The sequence below is a fragment of the Rhea americana genome, unplaced genomic scaffold (genome assembly GCF_003343005.1).
Source record: "Rhea americana isolate MKP2758 unplaced genomic scaffold, rheAme1 scaffold_1, whole genome shotgun sequence".
NCBI lineage: Eukaryota > Metazoa > Chordata > Aves > Rheiformes > Rheidae > Rhea > Rhea americana.
The window spans coordinates 15,588,201-15,607,385 of record NW_028185038.1 but is presented as its reverse complement, the minus strand read 5'-3'; the positions used below and the strand labels follow the sequence as shown (position 1 = coordinate 15,607,385).

General features: G+C 47.8%; 1 protein-coding gene across 3 annotated transcripts in view; it reads left to right on the top strand.

The window, feature by feature from the left end:
• Nucleotides 1-18,988, top strand: part of GATA3 (GATA binding protein 3) — a 20,444-nt gene extending 1,456 nt beyond the window's left edge. Inside the window, exons 2-5 of one of the 3 annotated variants that reach the window (XM_085299495.1) lie at nt 1,697-2,233; nt 5,450-5,592; nt 11,416-11,541; nt 17,584-18,988. In XM_085299495.1, coding sequence (XP_085155621.1) covers nt 1,697-2,233; nt 5,450-5,592; nt 11,416-11,541; nt 17,584-17,868 — 1,091 coding nt within the window. In that variant the 3' untranslated portion in view covers nt 17,869-18,988. Of the gene's footprint in view, nt 1-1,696; nt 2,234-5,446; nt 5,593-11,415; nt 11,542-17,583 lie in introns of all 3 variants that reach the window. The other 2 variants (XM_085299485.1, XM_085299503.1) reach the window with 2 other exon arrangements.
• The last annotated feature ends 197 nt before the right edge of the window (nt 18,989-19,185 follow it).

Below are 19,185 nucleotides of genomic sequence, written 5' to 3'. Positions count from 1 at the left end.
AAAAAAAAAAAAAAAAAAAAAAAAAAAAAAAAAAAAAAAAAAAAAACAGAGAGATGAAGGAAAGAAAAGCAGACTCCGATTTCCTAAGTTGGAGTGACCTCCGTAGTGGCGATTCCAGAAAGCCCGAGGCTTGAAATGGAAACATCACCCTAAAATAGAGGCGGCTAACTGGGAAGAGCGAGCGGCCGCTGCAGCCGAGCGGGTTTCAGGGGCTGCTCTCGGACCTCAGCTACTTGTTGAGCCAGAGTCCCGGCATCAGGCTCTTCTCAGTAGCTGCCTTGTTCTGCTGCCAGTCCCTTTAAAACAGCTATTTCGGAGGATCAACAGCCTTTGTCCTTTCCTCCTTTTGTTTTCTTTTCTTTCTTTCTCTTTTTTTTTTCAATATATCAGCAGAAAGTGGAAATGCGGTCTCTCTGATCTAGCCTGAATATTATTTACTGTGCTACTTCCTGGATAAGATAATGAATCTTGACCCTTTCTATTCGTATAACCCACCTTCCCTTCCTTTAGAGCAGTTACTTTCAGTATTGTTCACGAAAGTCTACTATGGTGAAAACTAGCATAGGTGCTTGGAGATTTTATATACACACTGAAGCTCACATACAGCCATGCACGTAGATACTGCACTAACTCTCCAGCTATCTGTACCTCTATAGATCTGTGCTTGCATGTCTCCTTCTGTAGATCTAATAGCCTCTAAAGACAGATATCACGATACCTACAAACGTTAAGGATCTCTGGACGTCAATGTGCTTCCAGGGCTTTAGTCGTAGGCACGAACTTGGTCTCCAGTTAAATAATCACATTTTTCAGCATATAGCATTTTGTTAAATTCGCTATGGATTTGGGCAGAATTATTTTTTTTTTCTTTTGGTAAGGACAGCGATTATTTTAAAATAATAGGTATGATTCCTTAAGAACAGTTATAACCAAAGGCAGAAAGGTTTGCTTGCGTAAATCTTGTGTCTGCTTGCAAGGTCCAGCCCTGTCTTTCCAAATGCAAGTGAAGCATCCCTCGGGATAAGTAGGGATGGAGAGTTTCTTTTGAGGCAGTTGGTACTCTGTGAACGTGCCGCATTATTACGATAAAACTGCCTAAAAGTGCAGCCTCGTGGAAGAAAAAAGGACAAACCGTGGCGGTTTGCAAAGTAAAGTAGGTCTGTAGGAAAGGTTATTGCCCCGTTTGCGAGCTGCTCCTCTTCGTTTGGCCAGAATATTCCCAGGGTTTGCAGCCTGCGGCTGCTTTCAGGGGTTGGGACTGGAAAATTATTTTTAAAGCTAAGGAAAATAATTTCTGCACTGGGGCAATTTCATGCAGGATCTTCTCTTAAAAGTCAGCATGGAAGAGAAAAAAATGAAGCGGGCTGGCCAAATCCCCCCTCCGCGCCCCAGGGCTGCCAGCCCTCGGGGTCCCTGAGCCCCGGCCTCGGCACCAGCCCTGTCCGGTCTCAGCTTTGGGATATTCAAGGTTTTTATTTTTATTTCTAAAAGCACGAGGATGAGGTGCAATTCTGGTTGATCCTCCAGCCGTGCTCTTTGGAAAGTGGCGGGGGAACGGGAAGGGGTTCAGCCCACTCTCAGCGCCAAGCCGGGGTCGCACGGGTTGCAAAGCATGGTCCAGGGAGTGTAATCCGCTTTAAAATTTTTATTTTTATTTTATTTTGTTTTATTTTTTGCTTCTGCTTTCTCGGAGCAGGGAGCCAGGTGTGCCGCCCGCCGCTGCTGCACGGGTCCCTGCCCTGGCTGGACGGGAGCAAGGCGCTGGGCAGCCACCACGGCGCTTCCCCCTGGAACCTCAGCCCCTTCTCCAAGACCTCCATCCACCACAGCTCGCCGGGACCCCTCTCCGTCTACCCACCCGCTTCCTCCTCCACTTTATCCGCCGGCCACTCCAGCCCGCACCTTTTCACCTTCCCACCGACCCCTCCCAAAGATGTGTCCCCGGATCCGTCCATCTCCACCCCCGGCTCCACCGGCTCCACCCGGCAGGACGAGAAGGAGTGCATCAAATACCAGGTGTCCCTGGCCGACACCATGAAGCTGGAGTCGTCTCACTCCCGGAGCAGCATGGCCTCTTTAGGAGGAGCCACCTCCTCCGCTCATCACCCCATCACTACCTACCCACCTTATGTCCCAGAATATGGCTCTGGACTTTTTCCCCCCAGTAGCCTCTTAGGAGGATCGCCTACGGGGTTCGGGTGCAAATCGCGACCAAAAGCACGCTCAAGCACAGGTAGGGTTTTTGGCTACTCCGTGCCCATTGCAAGGGAGAGGAGAGGGCAGAAGTGAAAGCGAGCCGGGAGGTGGGGGGTGAAGGCGCAGGGCCTCGTCTTCCTCTCCTCTCTGCGCAAACACACGCGTGATGAAGGCGAGGTGGTGGTGGGTTGGGGGGGGGGGGAGAGGGATCGAGGCCGTTCCCGGTGGAGGAGGCTTTAAATTCCCTGGGCCCCCGCAAACTCCACCGCGGCGCCTAATGAGGAAACGAAACCCAGGGAACCGCAGCATCTAGTGTCTCTCTGTGTGTTTTAATAACGGGGCTAAATCCCAGCCAGCTTCCCCCCGCCGCCCTCCGCCTCGCTCTCCCCAGCGCGGCGCAGCCCGGGGCCTCTTCCCATGCCGCGCCGGCGGAGCAGGGGGGAGGYTTTTCCCCCTTGGTGCGGCGAGTTCACACGCTCCAGCTCCGGCCCGGTCCGCAGACCGAGCTCGGTTCACGGGCTGCCCCGTGCAAAGCCCCTCCGCGATGTCCCCGTGTGCAGAGCGGAGGCTGGAGGCGCTGCCGCGGCCGTGCGCACCCGCGCAGCTGCCGGCCGCGGCGCGGCGGAGCCGCTCTGGCTGCGCGGAGTTACGTGGACGGGGCTTGTGTGCGCGGGTGTGCGTGTGCATCTTGCAGAGAAATTCCCCGCGACTTCTCCTGCGAGCATGCGGGAGTGGGGCTGCGTGGGGGTGTCCCTGCGAGCGAGTTTGCGTGTATACGTGTGTGCGTGTGCATATGTGTGCGTGTGCATATGTGTGCGCATATGCAGAGGAAAGGGCGATTAGTCAAAACTCTCTCCTTTTTTTTTTTTTTTTTTTTTTTTTTTTTTCCGTGGAGGCTGCTGCAGGGTTGCCTGGCATGAATGAGATCAGTTTTCAGGGTTTTTCCAGGGTGACATTTACTCTGTCTGTCTGAGCAGGGACTGTCTCTATTTAGCTGATATGTTTGAGCTAATCCAATTATTTTCAGACTGCTGCACGCGACAGTTGCATTGTTTATCCAGCGCCAGGAACTTTAATAGAGTCCGGATGCGGTTAGAGTGACAAAAACCCCCAGACCTGGGTGTTTTGTACGTGAAAGCAGGAGAGAGCGAGAGAGGAGAGAGAGATGGAGYGAAACAAAAGAGAGGGAAAGACGCTCAAACAGCCCGAGAATGCCCAGTTTAAGCGGAAGGAACCAAACCGACCGCGGTATAACCGGGGCAAACTCCCCGCTTGGCCCTGCTGCGGGGAGGCTGCGGGCTCCAGGCGCGCAGCGCGGCCTCGGCAGCGCAGCCCCCGCGGCGGCAGCGGTGCGCGGTGCCCCCCGGCTGCTGCGCCCGATTTTCAAACCGTCTCTCCACTCCCCCCCCAACCCCTCTGCCTCTTCCCCTCTCGCTTGTTTTCCTTTTGCCACTTTCTGTTACTTTACCTTCTAGAAAGACATCTGCGGTTTGTGATAAACCAACCCCAGGAGCAACACCTATTTTTTTTCTTTTTTCACAAGTCGATTTTAGCAAGCTGGGAAGCTCACAGACCAAGTGCTGGGGGGGGGGGGGGAGAAAGAGGGTATGGGGTAGCCGAAGGAATGGAAGAAAAGGAGGGAGGGTGGTGTTTTTCCAGGACCAAAGAGGGAGAAACTTTTTTATTTTTTATTTTTTTTCAGTGGGGGGAAAGTGGAGACGAGAGGGGTTTAGTGCAAAGGCTCTGGAAAAACGGTTGCCGTTTGTGGTTAGAGCGCGGCTGCCTCTCGTTTGAGTGTGCCGTCGGACCCAAATGCAGGCTAGGGGAGCGGGGAGGCAGCTTTGCGCTGGTAACTGTGCTCCAGCCAGCCTAGGTTTTCCACTGCTGCTCTCAGATAGGCTGGGAGTACCTTTAAGAGCTAGGGAAAAAGAAAAGAAAAAAGGAAAGAAAAGGAAAGAAAAGAAAAAAGAAAAGAAAAAAGAAAAAAGATCCCCCCCCCAAACCCTGTGCAGCCCTCAGGGAGAAGGCTGAGAAGGAGCAGGTTTTCCCCCGAACACAGGAGCAGAGCACCAGCCTGTTGCGATAATCGTGACACAACGGGGCAAAGTGCATCTCGTGGGGCAATTCGTGCCTCAGAGCCAGGGAGCTGAAGGGTTTTTTGGGGGGTGGGATTGGTGGTGGGTCCRGGCTGGAGGAGGACAGCAGGCTGCTGTATAGGAGGAGAGGAAGGAGCTGGGGCAGGGCTCAGGCTGTCCTGAGGCTCTTTGGGACCCCCAGGTGCCCAGGGGTGGACAGCCAGACTGCATGCGCGGTGGCGAAGAGAGCGGGGCTGCCGTGGGTTGGTGTCTGCAGCCCCTGGGGCTCGCTGGGGAAGCTTTAATCGAGAAGCGAATCAGCAGYGGATATTGGAGGAGCATTGGCAGTGGCAGGGGGTGTTGTGGTCRTGGATCCCTGATTATCTTTGGGGACCTTCATGTGGTTTGCCCTGAGTCCAAAGAAAAGTCTCTCCGGCTCATCCRTCTCCCAGGATAGCGACACAGGGCAATGCTTGAAGAGTGACCCTGGGGCCTACAAAGAGGAGCAGGGACTTATTTTTTGGTATCCATCTGTCCCTGTGGTGTTGGAAACTCCTTTTTCGGGCTGGTTGGTTCTGATTTTGGGGTAGAAAGAATGACCTCAGCTTGGTTTGGAGCCTGTTGAGGCTCACCTAGCCCATGTAGTGAGACAGGAGCTGCAGGAGCCTGGTCTGCAGAGGGGACAAGGAAGCTCCTGACATTGCAGAAGTGCCTTCAGGAGCACTGACAGCCCCTCATCTTCCTTCCCCTTCTGAGTAAGGCCCTTTCAGGAAGGTYGAGAGCAGATCCAAAGCCTCAGCTTCTCCAAAGTGTCCCCGAGGCTGGAATGGGGTTTGCTGGAGGGTTATCATCACTGTCCCTGCTGGGCCACAGGCTGGATGCTGCCTGCTGGGAGACACCAAGGRTGGTGCTGGGGAGGGAAACAGGATCAGGCCCTGCCTGGAGTGGCTCTCCTCTACRTAGGCCTGGGATGTGGCTCAGCTGTGGCCTTGGACATGAACGTCCTGGAAGCAGTATGCAGCTTCAAGTGGCTAGACTGGGTCTGGCATGGATGGGTCTGTCGGATGATTTGGGAGGAGGGAGCTTTTTCCAGGCAGGGGGGCAGCTGGGAAAGCTTTTCCAGGCCTTTTCACCTCTGCTTTCCCTAAGTGAACTATGTGCTCTCTTGTTTCCAGAAGGCAGGGAGTGTGTAAACTGCGGGGCTACCTCAACCCCTCTGTGGAGAAGAGACGGCACCGGGCACTATTTGTGTAACGCCTGTGGACTCTATCACAAAATGAACGGGCAGAATCGGCCCCTGATCAAACCCAAGAGAAGGCTGGTGAGTTGCTTTTTTCTTTTCTCCCCCCGCCCCTTCCTTCTTCCTCAACTCTTGCTCCTTGCTCTGAGCCCAGGACAGAGAGAGGAAACTCATTCCACCCAGAAATCTCATCCTACCATGGCAGAGAGACAGGGGGGTGCTGCCCACAGAGACACTCGCAGCTGCTGTGAGCCTCAGTAATCTTGAAAAACTACAAAACCGGCAAAAAAGAAAGGGCCAGCCTTCATTAGGGCTTCTCGCGAAACAGAACTGAGCTTACAGGTCGCTATAGGGCAGAGGCCTCTGTGCGGGGCTGTCAGGAGGTAGAGTCGTGACTCAAGGCATGTAGCCCTTGGGGAGAAGAGCAAAGTTCTTTCCTCCCAGTGACCAAAGACATTTCAGGAGAGCAGGATTTCTCAGAGACTTCCCTGACGTCTTTCCTCTGCTCCCAAAGTTGCCATCCCTCTTGGAAGAGTGGTGTTTTGGAAAGGTGTTTTGGGGAGCAGGTTGGCTGCTGTGATCTCAGCCTTTTGGGCATCAGTGAGGTCTTGGTCCTGCAAAGACCTGGCCTGAGAGGATCCTTTTGGCTTTTGAACCTGCTGGTGTCATTTGTGCCGGAGCAATGGGGGGTGTTAAATTCTGTTATTCCTGCGTGGTAGGTGCTTGCCACTCGCTCCGAGTTGGTGTGGAGGYGGCCAGGAGGTAGTGGATGGCAACATCTGTGAGCAATCCCGGCGCGAGGGCCGGCGAGCGTGTCAAGTTGAGCGCGTGCCTCGGACCACCCAAGCTGGGGGACGGCGACGTGCACATATAACTATCAGAAATAATAGCTTCAGACCTTGCGACGGTAATATATCCAGGCAATATGTTATAGCATCCCCAGCGATCGCTTTATGAATTTCCCTGGAAGCCACAAAAAGGTCTGGAAGCTGTGGGCACGGCTAATAAATGCGTTGAAGTATATTTGGCAAATAATCAGGCAAACCACAAGGGGAAAAATATATCAAGCGGGGGAAAAAATATGTTCCCTGCCTGGGAAGTTATTGAAGGTTTAGAATTGAGGCACGTTTRGTTTCATTATGATTAAAAACGCCGAGAGGCTGCTGGGCGCTGCTTGAAACGCGGGGAAAAAGCGAGTCTCCCCTCTCCTTCGTGAGCTCGCGGGGCGAACGGGACGTCTCCCGGCTCGGCGCCGCGCGTCCCGCGGGGCCGGATCCCGTCGCTCTCCGGCTCAGCGTCAAGGCGCTGGTGGCTTCGGTCGGGCAACTCTTAGGCACCTATTTATCTTTCTCCCCCGCGACAGGCCCGCAGATTTGGGCCGGTTTATTTGCCGTCCGAGGCTGCGCGTAGCCCGGGACAGGGATGCGGCGCGATGGGCAGCGGCGGTGGCATTTTTTGGGCCATGCACATCTGGGAGAGGTGCAAGGTCTCTCCTTCGCCCCCCGCAAATCTCCTGCACGCAGAGCGCAACGCAAGGCAGACCGTCCCTGTGCTTTGCTCTGCTCTCTTTTCCCTTATAAGAAAATGTTGATCTTGCTTAACTCGCGCAGGTCTTTCACAGCCTTATTAGAAAAAGGAAAAGCTTTCTAGGGAGGGAAGTGCAGCCTGAGATTTTTAATTTTGGGGCAGTTCTCTTGTTTTCCTCTCCTCCTTCCCCTGGCCCTACTGTCTTAAACACACATGGTTTTCTTTTCTTTTCTTTTCATTTTTTTTTTTTCCTCGTTCTCTCTTTATGTGTAAAGTTAACTTCCTAGGAAAAAGCTGCCGGATATCTGAGCCCTGGAGATAACCCATAAACAACAGCTCCGTTTCCCCAACCCAAACACACAGGAGCTTGAGCATATCCAAACAAGCAAAGGGGGAGGCAGAATAGGAAAGCGGCTGGGAACGGGGTGGGGGAGAGCTTTCAAAATGTGCCTGATGGAGCCACGAAAGAATGTCCCGAGTCACCCTGAGTCCAGCGCATGCAAAATGGAATAAACAAATATATGCATTTTAAAGGGTTGTTATTAAAAAAAAAAAAAAAAAAAAAGGAAAAAGGCAAATCTTGTCTTGCAAAACCATCCCTATCTTGGGCCTTTCAGTTAAGAGTCTAAGTCACTAAAAGTTCCCATCCTTTGATATATCCTCTGCTAAATAGAAACTTCTGATTTTTCTGTTTGGTTTTTCTTTCTGTAGTTTCTGAGAAAAAGAAAAGGTTTCCAACTCTATCTGCATCTACATTTATTTCTTTTGCTAACCTTCTCCAAAAAAAAAAAAAAAATCAAAAACCAAACCCCCAGAAGGCAACAGAGCTGGGACTGTATTTGCATTTCATTGCGTATATGTGTGTGTGTGTGTGTGTGTGTGTGTATAAAATATATATACATACATACATACATATATATATATACACACACATATATATGTAGATCTGTATATGTCTGTGGCTTGACTTGCTCTCTCCTGATATTGAGTTTCATCCCAGGCACAATGAAACTAATGACAGGCCTGCGAAGGGCTGGGGAGAGAAGGAAAATAAATCCCGAGATCCTGAGAACCCGGCCCAACCCTTATTAAATTCATTGGGTGCCTTTGCCAATGCTTCCTTTGCGKGAGATGGAGCGAGCCTCCATTTCCAGGGGATCCTGTGGATGCAGGAGTCCGGCCCGGGCCGGGAGGACCAAGCCGACATGCCCCACTTGCAAGGTCCTGCATCCCGTCCTCATTCCCACCTTGTCGTTGATGCTACGGAGACTAGGATAAAACCTTCTCTCTTTCTTTCTTTCTTTCTTTTTTTTTTTTTTTTGTTTTTGTTCTCTCCCTTTTATTGCCTATGTGGATCCAAAGCTCTCCATTTCGATGTCCAGCCGTGCTATTTTTAGGAGGATTATAGCCAGCTTCTCAGAAGGCCYRTATGCAGATTTATGTGGGCTCAGGCTAATTTTAGGAAGCTGTCACTTGTAGCTTTTTGGACAGCCCATATAAATCTGGACTCTGCAAGCATCCCTCCCTTAAGCATCTTTATCAGCACTCGTTTTCTCCTTCCACATTTTTCTTCATTCCACCTTTTGATCAACACCAACGTTTTGGTTGATGTGCTGAGGTTGCACCCTCCCTCGTGTGCAACTAGGTCATGGGGTCTGGTCCTACAGAAGGCATGAAGYGCCTTATAACTGATCTCATTACTTATGTGGTCAGGATTGGGCTAGTGACAGTGAATGGGATTTTTTTTTTTTTTTACAATAACGTTATTATTCATTGTTTCCTGCCCGCTGCCAGTGTCTGCAGTAGGAACTGGCACATCATGAGAGGTACAGTCCAGGACCAGAAGAGCACAGGGTTTAAAATACTCTGCTAACAACTCCAAGGTTTCACAGGCAAAATGCAGCAGATGGAGAAGAAGCCCGTGGACATTGCGCTTCATCATTTTAGGAGGAGTCAGGCGAGAATTTCTTTAAAATCCCGAGAAAGTAGCAAGATGGGGACTAGGCGTGTCTTTTAAATACATTTCCCATATGAGACGTTATGGTGAGCGCGTTGTACAAACCCCAAATATCTTCAAAGGGGATGTTTCCCCTGTGTGGGCTGAGTCAAATATCACTGGTTTCAGAAATTTCCTTAGGCTTGATTCTGGGTCTGATAAGAGCAAATCCGCCACCGAGAGACTCGATCCGGCCTCTGCTCCTCTTCCGAGCCACCCACTGTGGTCCACRGGAGCCAGGCATGCAGAAAGCTGCAGGCTTCCCCCCACTCCGTCCTGCTGCCCGGGGCTGGGGTGAGATGATGGCTCTGCAAACGCGCCTGCCCACATGAGCCATGTTGAGGCTCACCAGCTCTGGGTGGTAGGGGGTGCACCAGCTTGTTGTCGTGCAGCTGGATTTTTGCACCGAAAGACCTATTACGGTGTGCTGAGGTTCAGGAATTGCTTGTGGCCCCACAGAGTGGTGGCAGCTGGATGTGCAAGTGGGGCAACGGAGCCGTCAGGCCCTTTTTCATCTCTTTCTCAAAGATAACCTCCCCTCTTGCAGCCTCTGCCTTCCCTCTGTCTTGAGCCATATTGGGTGGGCAGGTGGCGTAATCCCACGTTTGGTCAGCAGAAGTSAACCGAGGTCCTCCTTGTGCTTGAGATCAGCTCATTTCAGCTTGGTTTATACTGTCTGGTGATCAGGCAAAGCTCCCTTTGATTCTGAGGCTCTCCAGAGTCCCCCCAAGTCGGTGGGATTCGTCCTGCTCGTTTTGAGGTCTGCCCCCCTCTTGGCAGCTCCAGTGCTGCACCGTCGGCACAAAGCCAGTGGCCCATGGTCACGGCTGAAGCCTCTCTGCTGCCTCTTCCTTGAGGTCTGTGCAATCGGCTCATGAGAGCCCCTTGCTATTAGAGCAGACTTGCTGTGATGTTTCTTAACTCTTGTGGGCATCATATTATTTATTTTTTAGACAGTCTTTTTTGTCTAATTAAAAAAAAATTCCTACTCTACCTAAAACAAAACCAACCCATCCTCTCTCCACCTACGCTGCATTCAATTATGATTAAAATTGCAACATGACCTAACAAGAGTTGGTATTAAAGCTAGAGCTGTGCCAGTGTCCATGTTTGCATTTTGGGTTTGTTGTACGGTATCCAAAGATGCGGTGTTTTTTTTTTTTTAATGTTGGATGTGCTACAATGTGCGGCTGTGTGGGGTGAGGGGTAAATTTGAAACAGTAATAGCACAAAAGAGAGCATTAAAGGCTCAGTTCTGCAAGGTGCCAAGCATTGCTATGATCTGGCAAATCGCTTGAGCACATGTTTTAACTTTAAGCACATGAGCAGTCCCATTGAAAGCAACGCATCAGGATGAAATCAGAGCTCTGGGACTATGTCATGTTGATGAAGAAGAGATAGGACTGGGATCTAAAGGTCTTTTTTGAGAGCTGTAGGCACTYGCACACACGCAAACATGCATACGCATTCATCTAAAAGTCTGCAGACTCCTTTTCCTCCTTCAGTGGCAGAAGGATAATTTGTTCACCGAAATTACAAATTTTAAATGATAAACACAAATGCATGCACGTAAAAGAGAAATGACTTTGCTAAACTTGACCTTGATGAATTATTATTGTAGCTAACAAAAAAAAAGTCCTTTGTACACCTTGACATGTATACTTTTGCTGTTCCTCCCCTTCTATGAAATGGTAAATTCTTATTTCAGGCTCATTACCCATCCTTAAATAAACATGAAGGTTTAGGCTGTCAAAGGGTGTAATTAGAAAGTTGGAATTTGCACTCTTTGCCACAATGTTATTTCCGATCTGGAGCCCGTACGCTTTGAAGCTGAGCTGCACTTACAGGACTGGGCCTTGCTTGTGGTCAGATCCGAGGTGCAGCTGCCCACCAAACGCCACGCGGGTCTCACCCGGCGCCCGTTGAAGCTGGCGTGAGTCATGCCGTTGACTCCGGCAGTTGTCGGTTCAGGCCCTCGCTGCAGAATTAGACCCCTGGGGGGTCAGAGGAATTAAGATGGAAAGACATGCTGGCATTTAAATAATATTTTCCCCTCTGGAATGGGTTGTGCCAGCGCTGCTAATTTTGATGAGTTCTATCAGAGGTTTAGCACTCACTTTTTAGGATGCCCTTTGGCACCCGATTCAATTCGTATATAATTTGGGATTAAAGTACCTCAGGGATTTTTTTCAGAATTACTATTTGTTCTCATAAGCCAGTTTCTGGAGGCCTCTTCCGATGTGCGTCAGTCTTGCATGGTTGCTGTTTTCTTTCTCAGCAATTTTGCTGATTGCATCTTTTTTAACACTGGCACTTTTCTCTCCCTCTCTTTCTCCCCTCCCTCAACCCTCCACCCCGTGTCTCCCTGCTCCTTCCCTCAGTCTGCAGCTAGAAGGGCGGGCACATCCTGCGCGAACTGTCAGACCACCACCACCACCCTGTGGAGGAGAAATGCCAACGGCGATCCCGTCTGTAACGCCTGCGGGCTCTACTACAAGCTGCACAACGTAAGTGTGATGGTAACACTCAACARCGGGGCCTCTGCTCCAGGGGACCATGGTCCAAATGCTTCCTGACTTCAGGAACTGCGGTCCTTGACGGTGCTGAGCCCTCCCTTCGGGGAGCTTGAGGGTCTGAGTGACAGGCCGGCGTCAGGAACAGTCCTCTCGGGCAAACGTAGTCAATATGATTTGGGAAGTTATAAAACAGGAGTGGCCAAGGGTAATGTTAGAGCTTTCCCATGCCTGAGCCAAGAAAGGAGGGGTGGATCAACRCAGAGAGACATTATCCACCGCTGATTGGGCTCAGCGCGTTGGAAAAGACAACATGCCGCCTTGCAAACTGATATCCCTTCTATGCACAGCTTGGTTCCTGCAGCAAGTACGAACTCCGGAAAAAAGCAAAATGTGCCAGCAACTATTTAGATCTTTCTTCGGTTTGTGGCTGTCTTTGTCCCGTCCCTCCACCAGTCCCCAAAGATGATTTATTTAGGTCTCCTGTTTGCCCTCGTTGACGCAAGCAATTCCTAAACCAGAGAAGACTTGATTTAGTTAGTGGGTTGTAGAGTCTGCTCAACCTGTGATGTGAATTTTAAAGCATCTGTCATGGAAAGGAAGAAGAAATGAAATGAAGTGGTTGGCAGATTTAATCTAATATCTCCWTGCAAAGCCAGCTTGCAGGAACTAGGGATATGTACCGTAGGGAAAGAGCTAAAGGGATCTAAAAAGTGTTTTGCTGAATAATACTGCTAATAAAGGAGTCTTAAGGCCACTCCTGCTACTCTCATTCCATATGTGGCATTAGAATAATTGTTATGTAAGAAGGAGAAGACTTTCAATTTCTTTGCTTTGATATCACTTCTTCTTCTTCTTTTTTTTTTCTTTTTTTTTCTTTTTCTTCCTAGTGGTCATTTGCTTTATATTTCACATAGAAATCTCAGGCTATGTTTTGCCCTCATGTCCACCCACACAAACACATCAAAGATGGATCGAGTTTCATGGGACAGACAACTCTTGTGATGTCTCAGTCCCTTCCATTTGTTATTTCAAACTCTTGGGTTTCTTGGACTGAAATGAGTTTGGATCAAGTAGAAGAGAAAARAAAATAGACTAAATTTTCACGTATTCCATGACCAACATCTCTCCCGGAAAAAAGGAAAATTTGTTTACTCATTAGTTGGCAGGTGTCTCAGCACGTTTTGGGTCCTATGTAGCAAACTATAGTTGCCATCAAGTTCTCAGTCTGATCACTGAAAACAAAGGAGATGGACTAGGCACCAGTAGTGAAAACTCTCAAAATATCATAAGAAAATATTCTTCTTTTGCTATTTCCATGGCAAAAAGGAGCAAAGTCAGCCAACTTCACAGTGAGGAACTGTGCTTATGCTATATTTTCATTTTGGCCTTGCAGCCACCAGAGATAGGGGTCAGATCATGGGACCTGGGACACCTACAGTATGGACACCTGTATCAGAGCTGCTCCCCTCGCCCCCAGCACCATCCATGGAAGGAAATAGGTGCTTCTCAGGTGTCACTTGTTGGACCTGGTGGAGATGTCTGTATTTGGAGATGATTTGCACCTTTCAAGAATCTATTGTTCTCCATGACTACAAATGGAAGCAGGGTGGTAAATTCAGATGTAAATAACTACATTGTAGACATCTGAATGTAGGAATCCCCCCTAAGGTGTCCAGGCTGGTGTCTGAATTTCTCATTTCTTCTTCAGAAACAAGTCTGTGAGAGCACCCATCATTAATCTCTCCTTCTCTCTCTCTCTCTGTCTCTCTCTTTTTTTCTTTTTATGCAATAATGTTGTGAACGTGATTGGCCTGAATCAACCCCAGACCCACTGTTTAGGGAAGCTTAGATCCAGCTGTGAAATTTGTGACATGGGGCAGGCCTTGAGCAGATTGGAACCATTTTCAAATTCATTAAAAACACAGTCAGCTGCTGAAAAGCTCAGCACAGCTACTTACTAAAGTCAAGTAGCATCTTGCCTTATGAGCAACTCCATTAATTGGACCTACTTAAATGAAACCCCCAGAGGACTGAGATATATGTACAGCAATATGACTGAATGAGGATATCAGATTCTGGCTATGAATGAATATATATATATTTTTTTTTAACTTTTCCCAGTAGATAATGCTTAGTTATTACTCTGATGAGAAATGGGCGATGTCACTGCATTAGCCCTTGRAAATACCACCCCCAGCTCCAAAGATCCATGGTGGCAAAGGATTACAATGTTTTTCTGCCACCCAAATTGCTTTAGAGTCAGTAACTGTGAAGGCCACACTGTATTTCAGAAGTAAAGTATAAGTGATTTTTTGTGACTGGTGGTAAGGCGGTGGTGGTAGCTTTATGGAGATGGCTTCCCTCTTCCCTCAGGAACTACCCAGCTATGTTAACCATGTCATGCATGGAGCTAGCACAACCCTTTAATCAGCTCAGAGTAGAGAGGAAGTTTGGTGATTGCACATGGACAGGTTTCCTTGGCTGGTGCAAGCTGGTATTGGCCCGTTGAAGTGCAATATCCATTTGTATAGGCTGAGGTCTTGCTCCTCTTGCGTATCCAAATCTGCACCAATTCCGAGWCAAGAGAAATGTTAGAAATACATATATTGCTAAGGCTCATCGAGCATGTCTCTTCCAAGCAGCCCAGTCCACAAAAGGTTTGCGTCAGTGCCAGTCGAAGGCCTTCGGCCACTTGGAAGACGATTTTACTGTGTTGTAGGTGGGGTTGTAGGATGTAGTGGATCAGACACAGGAAATTCCTGGCTGCTGTGTTATCTTCCCCATTTTGTTTTTCATTTCTGTCTAATGAATTTTATTTAGACCTTCACGTTGTCAGTGTATTTTAATGGATTCATCTGAAGATGAAGCTTGCCTGGTTTTTAAGTTCTACCTATCAGTGAAAAGGGAATAATACCAGTACCATTTCTTTCTTGGGGTTTGTTTTCATGTTGATTTCTACAGCTGAAGCAAACTCAGTTGTCAGTAGGATTCAAGTAATAATCATCATAATCTTGGGGTGCATTTTGGCTTTTAGTGAAGCTGCTGGCATTTTTCTCACTGACTTCAGCAGGAGCAGCCTACATTAACACCAGTATTAACAATGACTAATATTTTACATTGATATGGTGCCTTTCATCCTGTGGCATCCCAGAGTGCTTTCTAAGATACAGCCACTCTGGAAGATTAACCCAACATTATAATGACTATGTCTAAAGGATAAATCCACTTCAGTGACAGGACCTTATTGAGGTCGGTGGCAAAATCTCATTGTCTTCAATCAGAACAAGATCAGACCTATAATATGTAAGACTATCCCATGGACTTGATCTGTTGAATATGAGATTCTTGTCCTTGTTATTTTAGTGCTTCTTAGAAATGGGATAAGCCTTCACTCATTTCAGAGTTGGGTGGATGGGTGGCAGGGCCTGTACTTGCTGGAGGTGCACAGCAGATTGGCCTGTACTCATAGAAATGTGTAGGTTGCTATTGTTTTTGGTAAAAAGCCCTCAGAAAAGGCAGGGCTGTGTGTCCCAAGAACAGAACTTTTGAACTTTTTTTTTTTTTTTTTTTTCTATGATAAAACAAAAAGCATAATTTCTAGCCAGGCTGCCCATAATTAATTAGCTCGATATGAAATTAATGAATTTCATATACATGTGTTAGGCTGGTTTAATTTTGATGTAGCCTGTGTTTGTCATTTTTATTGAAATGAATTTTCATGGAAAAGGGCTTCCCTTTGGCTCTCTCATTTATACACCYCAGAAGCAGAGATAGGTTCATCACTTTGATGTTTTGGGGAGCACTTCAGTTTTGCTGGGACCGTTCTTGAAAGTCAGTGGAAAGCAAAATTTTTTTCCAGCTTGCCAGTATGATTGTGCTGGTCTTTGTTATTGCTATTTCCCTGAGTTCTCATCTGTTTGCAGATGGCATTTCTGACCCCAGCTGCAGGGCTGGCCTTGGCTTTTCTGCCATCCTGAGAAAAAATGGCATTCCCATCCTTCAGGTTCACGTGAGATCATGGCCGGGGCCAATGGCTCCTTTGCAATTGGGTGACGTTTGGGAGACGTCGCTGTGGGGACCCAGGCGGCATCCCATAGGCTTGATCGCAAAGTTGCTGGCCAGCGGGCTGGAAGGTGGTTTGTGCTGACGGCATAAATATTGCTGCCCTGTGACAGTCACCTGGGGCTGCCTCGTGAACGTTGAACCTGAGGGACATGTCACTGCCGGTTCACTTAAAATGGGCCAGGCAGAGCTTTTCCGTTAGCAGCCTCGGCCAGAGCTGTTAGCGGTGTAGCAGTTGAGTGGCTTCCTTGTGTGAGGGCCCGAGTCCTCTCTGTTAGGACAGGAAGCCAAGGAGAAGGGTGATATTGTGTTTAAGGCCCATGACATTTGAGGTTTTTCCCTGATACTGCCCCAGGGTTCCTGGCAGTCTGCGCATGAGTGGGCATCCTCTTTCCCACCTCTCGTGGTCTGCAAGCTGGGCTGCTTCCTCTTTGTGTGAAGTTAGAGTGAGCCTCTTGTTTGCCCGTCTTTAGGATGGGGTGCAGTTTCTTGTCGCTGCTGTTACGAAGAGCCCGGGGTCCCTAATGCTGACTGAGAGGATGAAATCTGCATTGCCTAAACTGGAGCAGCTGAATCTGTTCCTTCCTCTTGCCGTGGCTCTGTCCTTGTGTGTAACAGGGAGCTATTGTATCCCGACCTCCCCAGGGAGARAAAGCAGTGAGAGATCCTTCTGCTGTGGTGGAAAGCACCAAGCAGTGGGTTATAAGCAAGAAGATAAACTTTTCTGTGATCTTAAAGAAGGGAGCAACTTTGTCCCTTCCATTCACTTGAAAGATAAAAAATGGAGATCTGCTCAAGATCCTTGCAGGAACATCTCTGTTTTGTCCTTCACCAGGGMTGAGACAGTAGTTCCCGGTGGAAAACCAGTCTGTTTTTCCCTCCTCTTCTGCACTTTGCAGAATATCCATCAGCACAGCTGTGTCTTCACATTTATTACGAAAAGCGATGTTCAAAGCTAGGTATTTTTCCCTCAACTGCCTTGAGGACTGCCTTCTGCTATGGATGAAGTCCTACAAAGGAGCCAGCACAGACCTGTGCCTGACTAATTCCCCATGTAGGCTCCCAAGTCCAGGTTTTTAAGGGTGTTTGTGCTKGTTAGGTGTCCCTTCCCGAAGGTGGTGTCTGAGGCTTTCGTGGTACCTACACTAATGTGCGTTGTGACGCCGGCTCTCCAGGCAGCAAGATGAGTTCCTTGCAATAGTTAGATAGATGTTTTGCTACYGTTCCCTATCCCTGATGGGATTGCTATTTCTGCTGCATACATCCATGCAGGAGAATATAATGCTTTAGTTTCCTATAGATATGTCCRCATGCAAGTAGAAAATGTCCCTCTGCCAGCCAGCACAGATACCGCTCTATGCCAGAAATTAACCCGAAAGGATGAGGGCATGGTCAGAGCAAAATCTTTCCAACGAGGACAAGTAGTACAAACATCAGTCACTTTTGTGAAGGGTTTGCCCAACTCCCTAGTGCTGCTGTGGAGGTTTGGGATCCCTCACAGCCCTGAAATCCCAACAGCTGTTGTCGCTCATGGTTTGAGATCAGTGAGGAAGCCTCAGGCTGAGCTGGTGTCTGTAGGGAATATTTCAAGGTGCTAACGATTAGTCTCATTTGCAAACACACTGAAGTTACCTAATGCCCAGATAGCTGAAAATTTTTAACCCCTGCAAGTTATTTGGTTGCGTTTTGCTCTGGTGAGACTCTGCCAGCAGTTTGCTTTTGTCTCATCCTCAGAAGTTTCAGCCTGACTTAGAATTTCCTGAAACTTCCCAGGGCAGATTCATCCCCGACCTGGACTTTTTGGGGAGGAGGACTTGTGTAGCCACGGCAGGTGGGGAGGGTGGGGGTTGTTGGCTGGTTCGCCTTTCCCCAGAACATCCCAAGGACCGCTGAGACGTCGGGTACCCGAATCCCACGGTGGTTTGGGGAGAAGGGATGGAAGCACAAAAAAAATAATTGATTTTTGTTTAGATTAACAGACCCCTGACTATGAAGAAAGAAGGAATCCAGACCAGAAACCGAAAAATGTCTAGCAAATCCAAAAAGTGCAAAAAGGTCCACGACAACCTTGAAGACTTTCCCAAGAGCAGCTCCTTTAACCCYGCCGCCCTCTCCAGACACATGTCCTCCATCAGCCACATTTCACCTTTCAGTCACTCCAGCCACATGCTGACTACACCGACACCGATGCACCCTCCATCCAGCCTCTCTTTTGGACCTCACCACCCTTCCAGTATGGTCACTGCCATGGGTTAGCGAGAGACTCCCCTGCTGAATGCTTACGGTCTCAAAATGAGATTTACTTTATATACTTGCATTTTTGCAGGCGTGCGGTTATGGGTCTGACGTCCCGAATCAAATGGGAGGGGGAAAAAAGAATAATAATAAAAAAATGTTATTTGAAGGCATAAAAGCGAAAAAAAATTAAAAAAAACTCAGAAAAAAACAACAAAAAGCACAAAAAAGAAAAAAAAGAAAAAAAAGAAAAAAGCAAAAAAAATGTTTTAAAAAAGTGATGTTTGCCACTTTTTAAAGGAACTCACTATGGCGTCTATGTATTCTTACCCACTGAATCTGGATACCATTTGTGAATAAGCCATTCAGAACTTGCATTCCCTATTGGACAGGATCTCTAGTGCTGTGAAAAAAAAGATAAAATAAAAAAAATGCTGAACATTGCATATAACTTATATTGTAAGAAATACTGTACATTTGAGGAAGACTTTATTGCATCTGGGGAACTGTAAAGAAAAAGGCATGGAGGACTCCGAGAGGATTTTTTTAAAGGAAAAGAAAAAAAAAAGAGGATGGGAGGACAATTTAAAAAAAACAGAGAAACAAACAATGCAGACCAAGAGGAAACACGGTCTTACGAACAAATGGACCAACTGCCAGTCATGTCTTCTCCTTTTATTTTATTTTCTGATTTTTTTTGGTTTCTTTTTCGTTTCTGGGGAGGGGGAGGGGGCTGGCTAGAGCGGTTTTGATGATGCATTAACTAACTAACTAACTAAATAACTAAATAAATAAAACCTGTAGAGAGATCATTCATTTCRGGCCGTGGGCCTTTTACATAGGAAGTACCAATGGTGTCAGGCAATCAGTGTTAACATGCGGACATTGCCAACAAGGGGTTTTCAGATAGCCATTCTCCAGGTCTATATGCATTGTGAACAAGTTCCTGTAATTGTTGTTTGTATGTATAATTCAACGCACCAAAATAAGAAAGATGTAGATTTATTTCATCCTATTATACAGACTGAATGGTTGTACAAATTTATTTACTGCTAGTGATAAGACCTGCTTTTTGTTTGGTTTTCATATTTTTTCCTCCTTTTTTTTTGAGAATAAACTAGATTAAATTCTGTTGACTTAAAAGTGTTTCATGCTTGGGGGTAAGAAGGGGAACCTGTTTCTTTCTTTATTAATTTTTTTTTTTGCATTTGCTTTGATGGCATTTACTGCATAGCTTCCATGGGTATGGGAATGTGTGTCTTTTTCCACTCATGCTGACAGCCAACATGGTGTTTGTGGTGGTTTCATCCACCACAAATCAAAAAATGCAGAACAAAG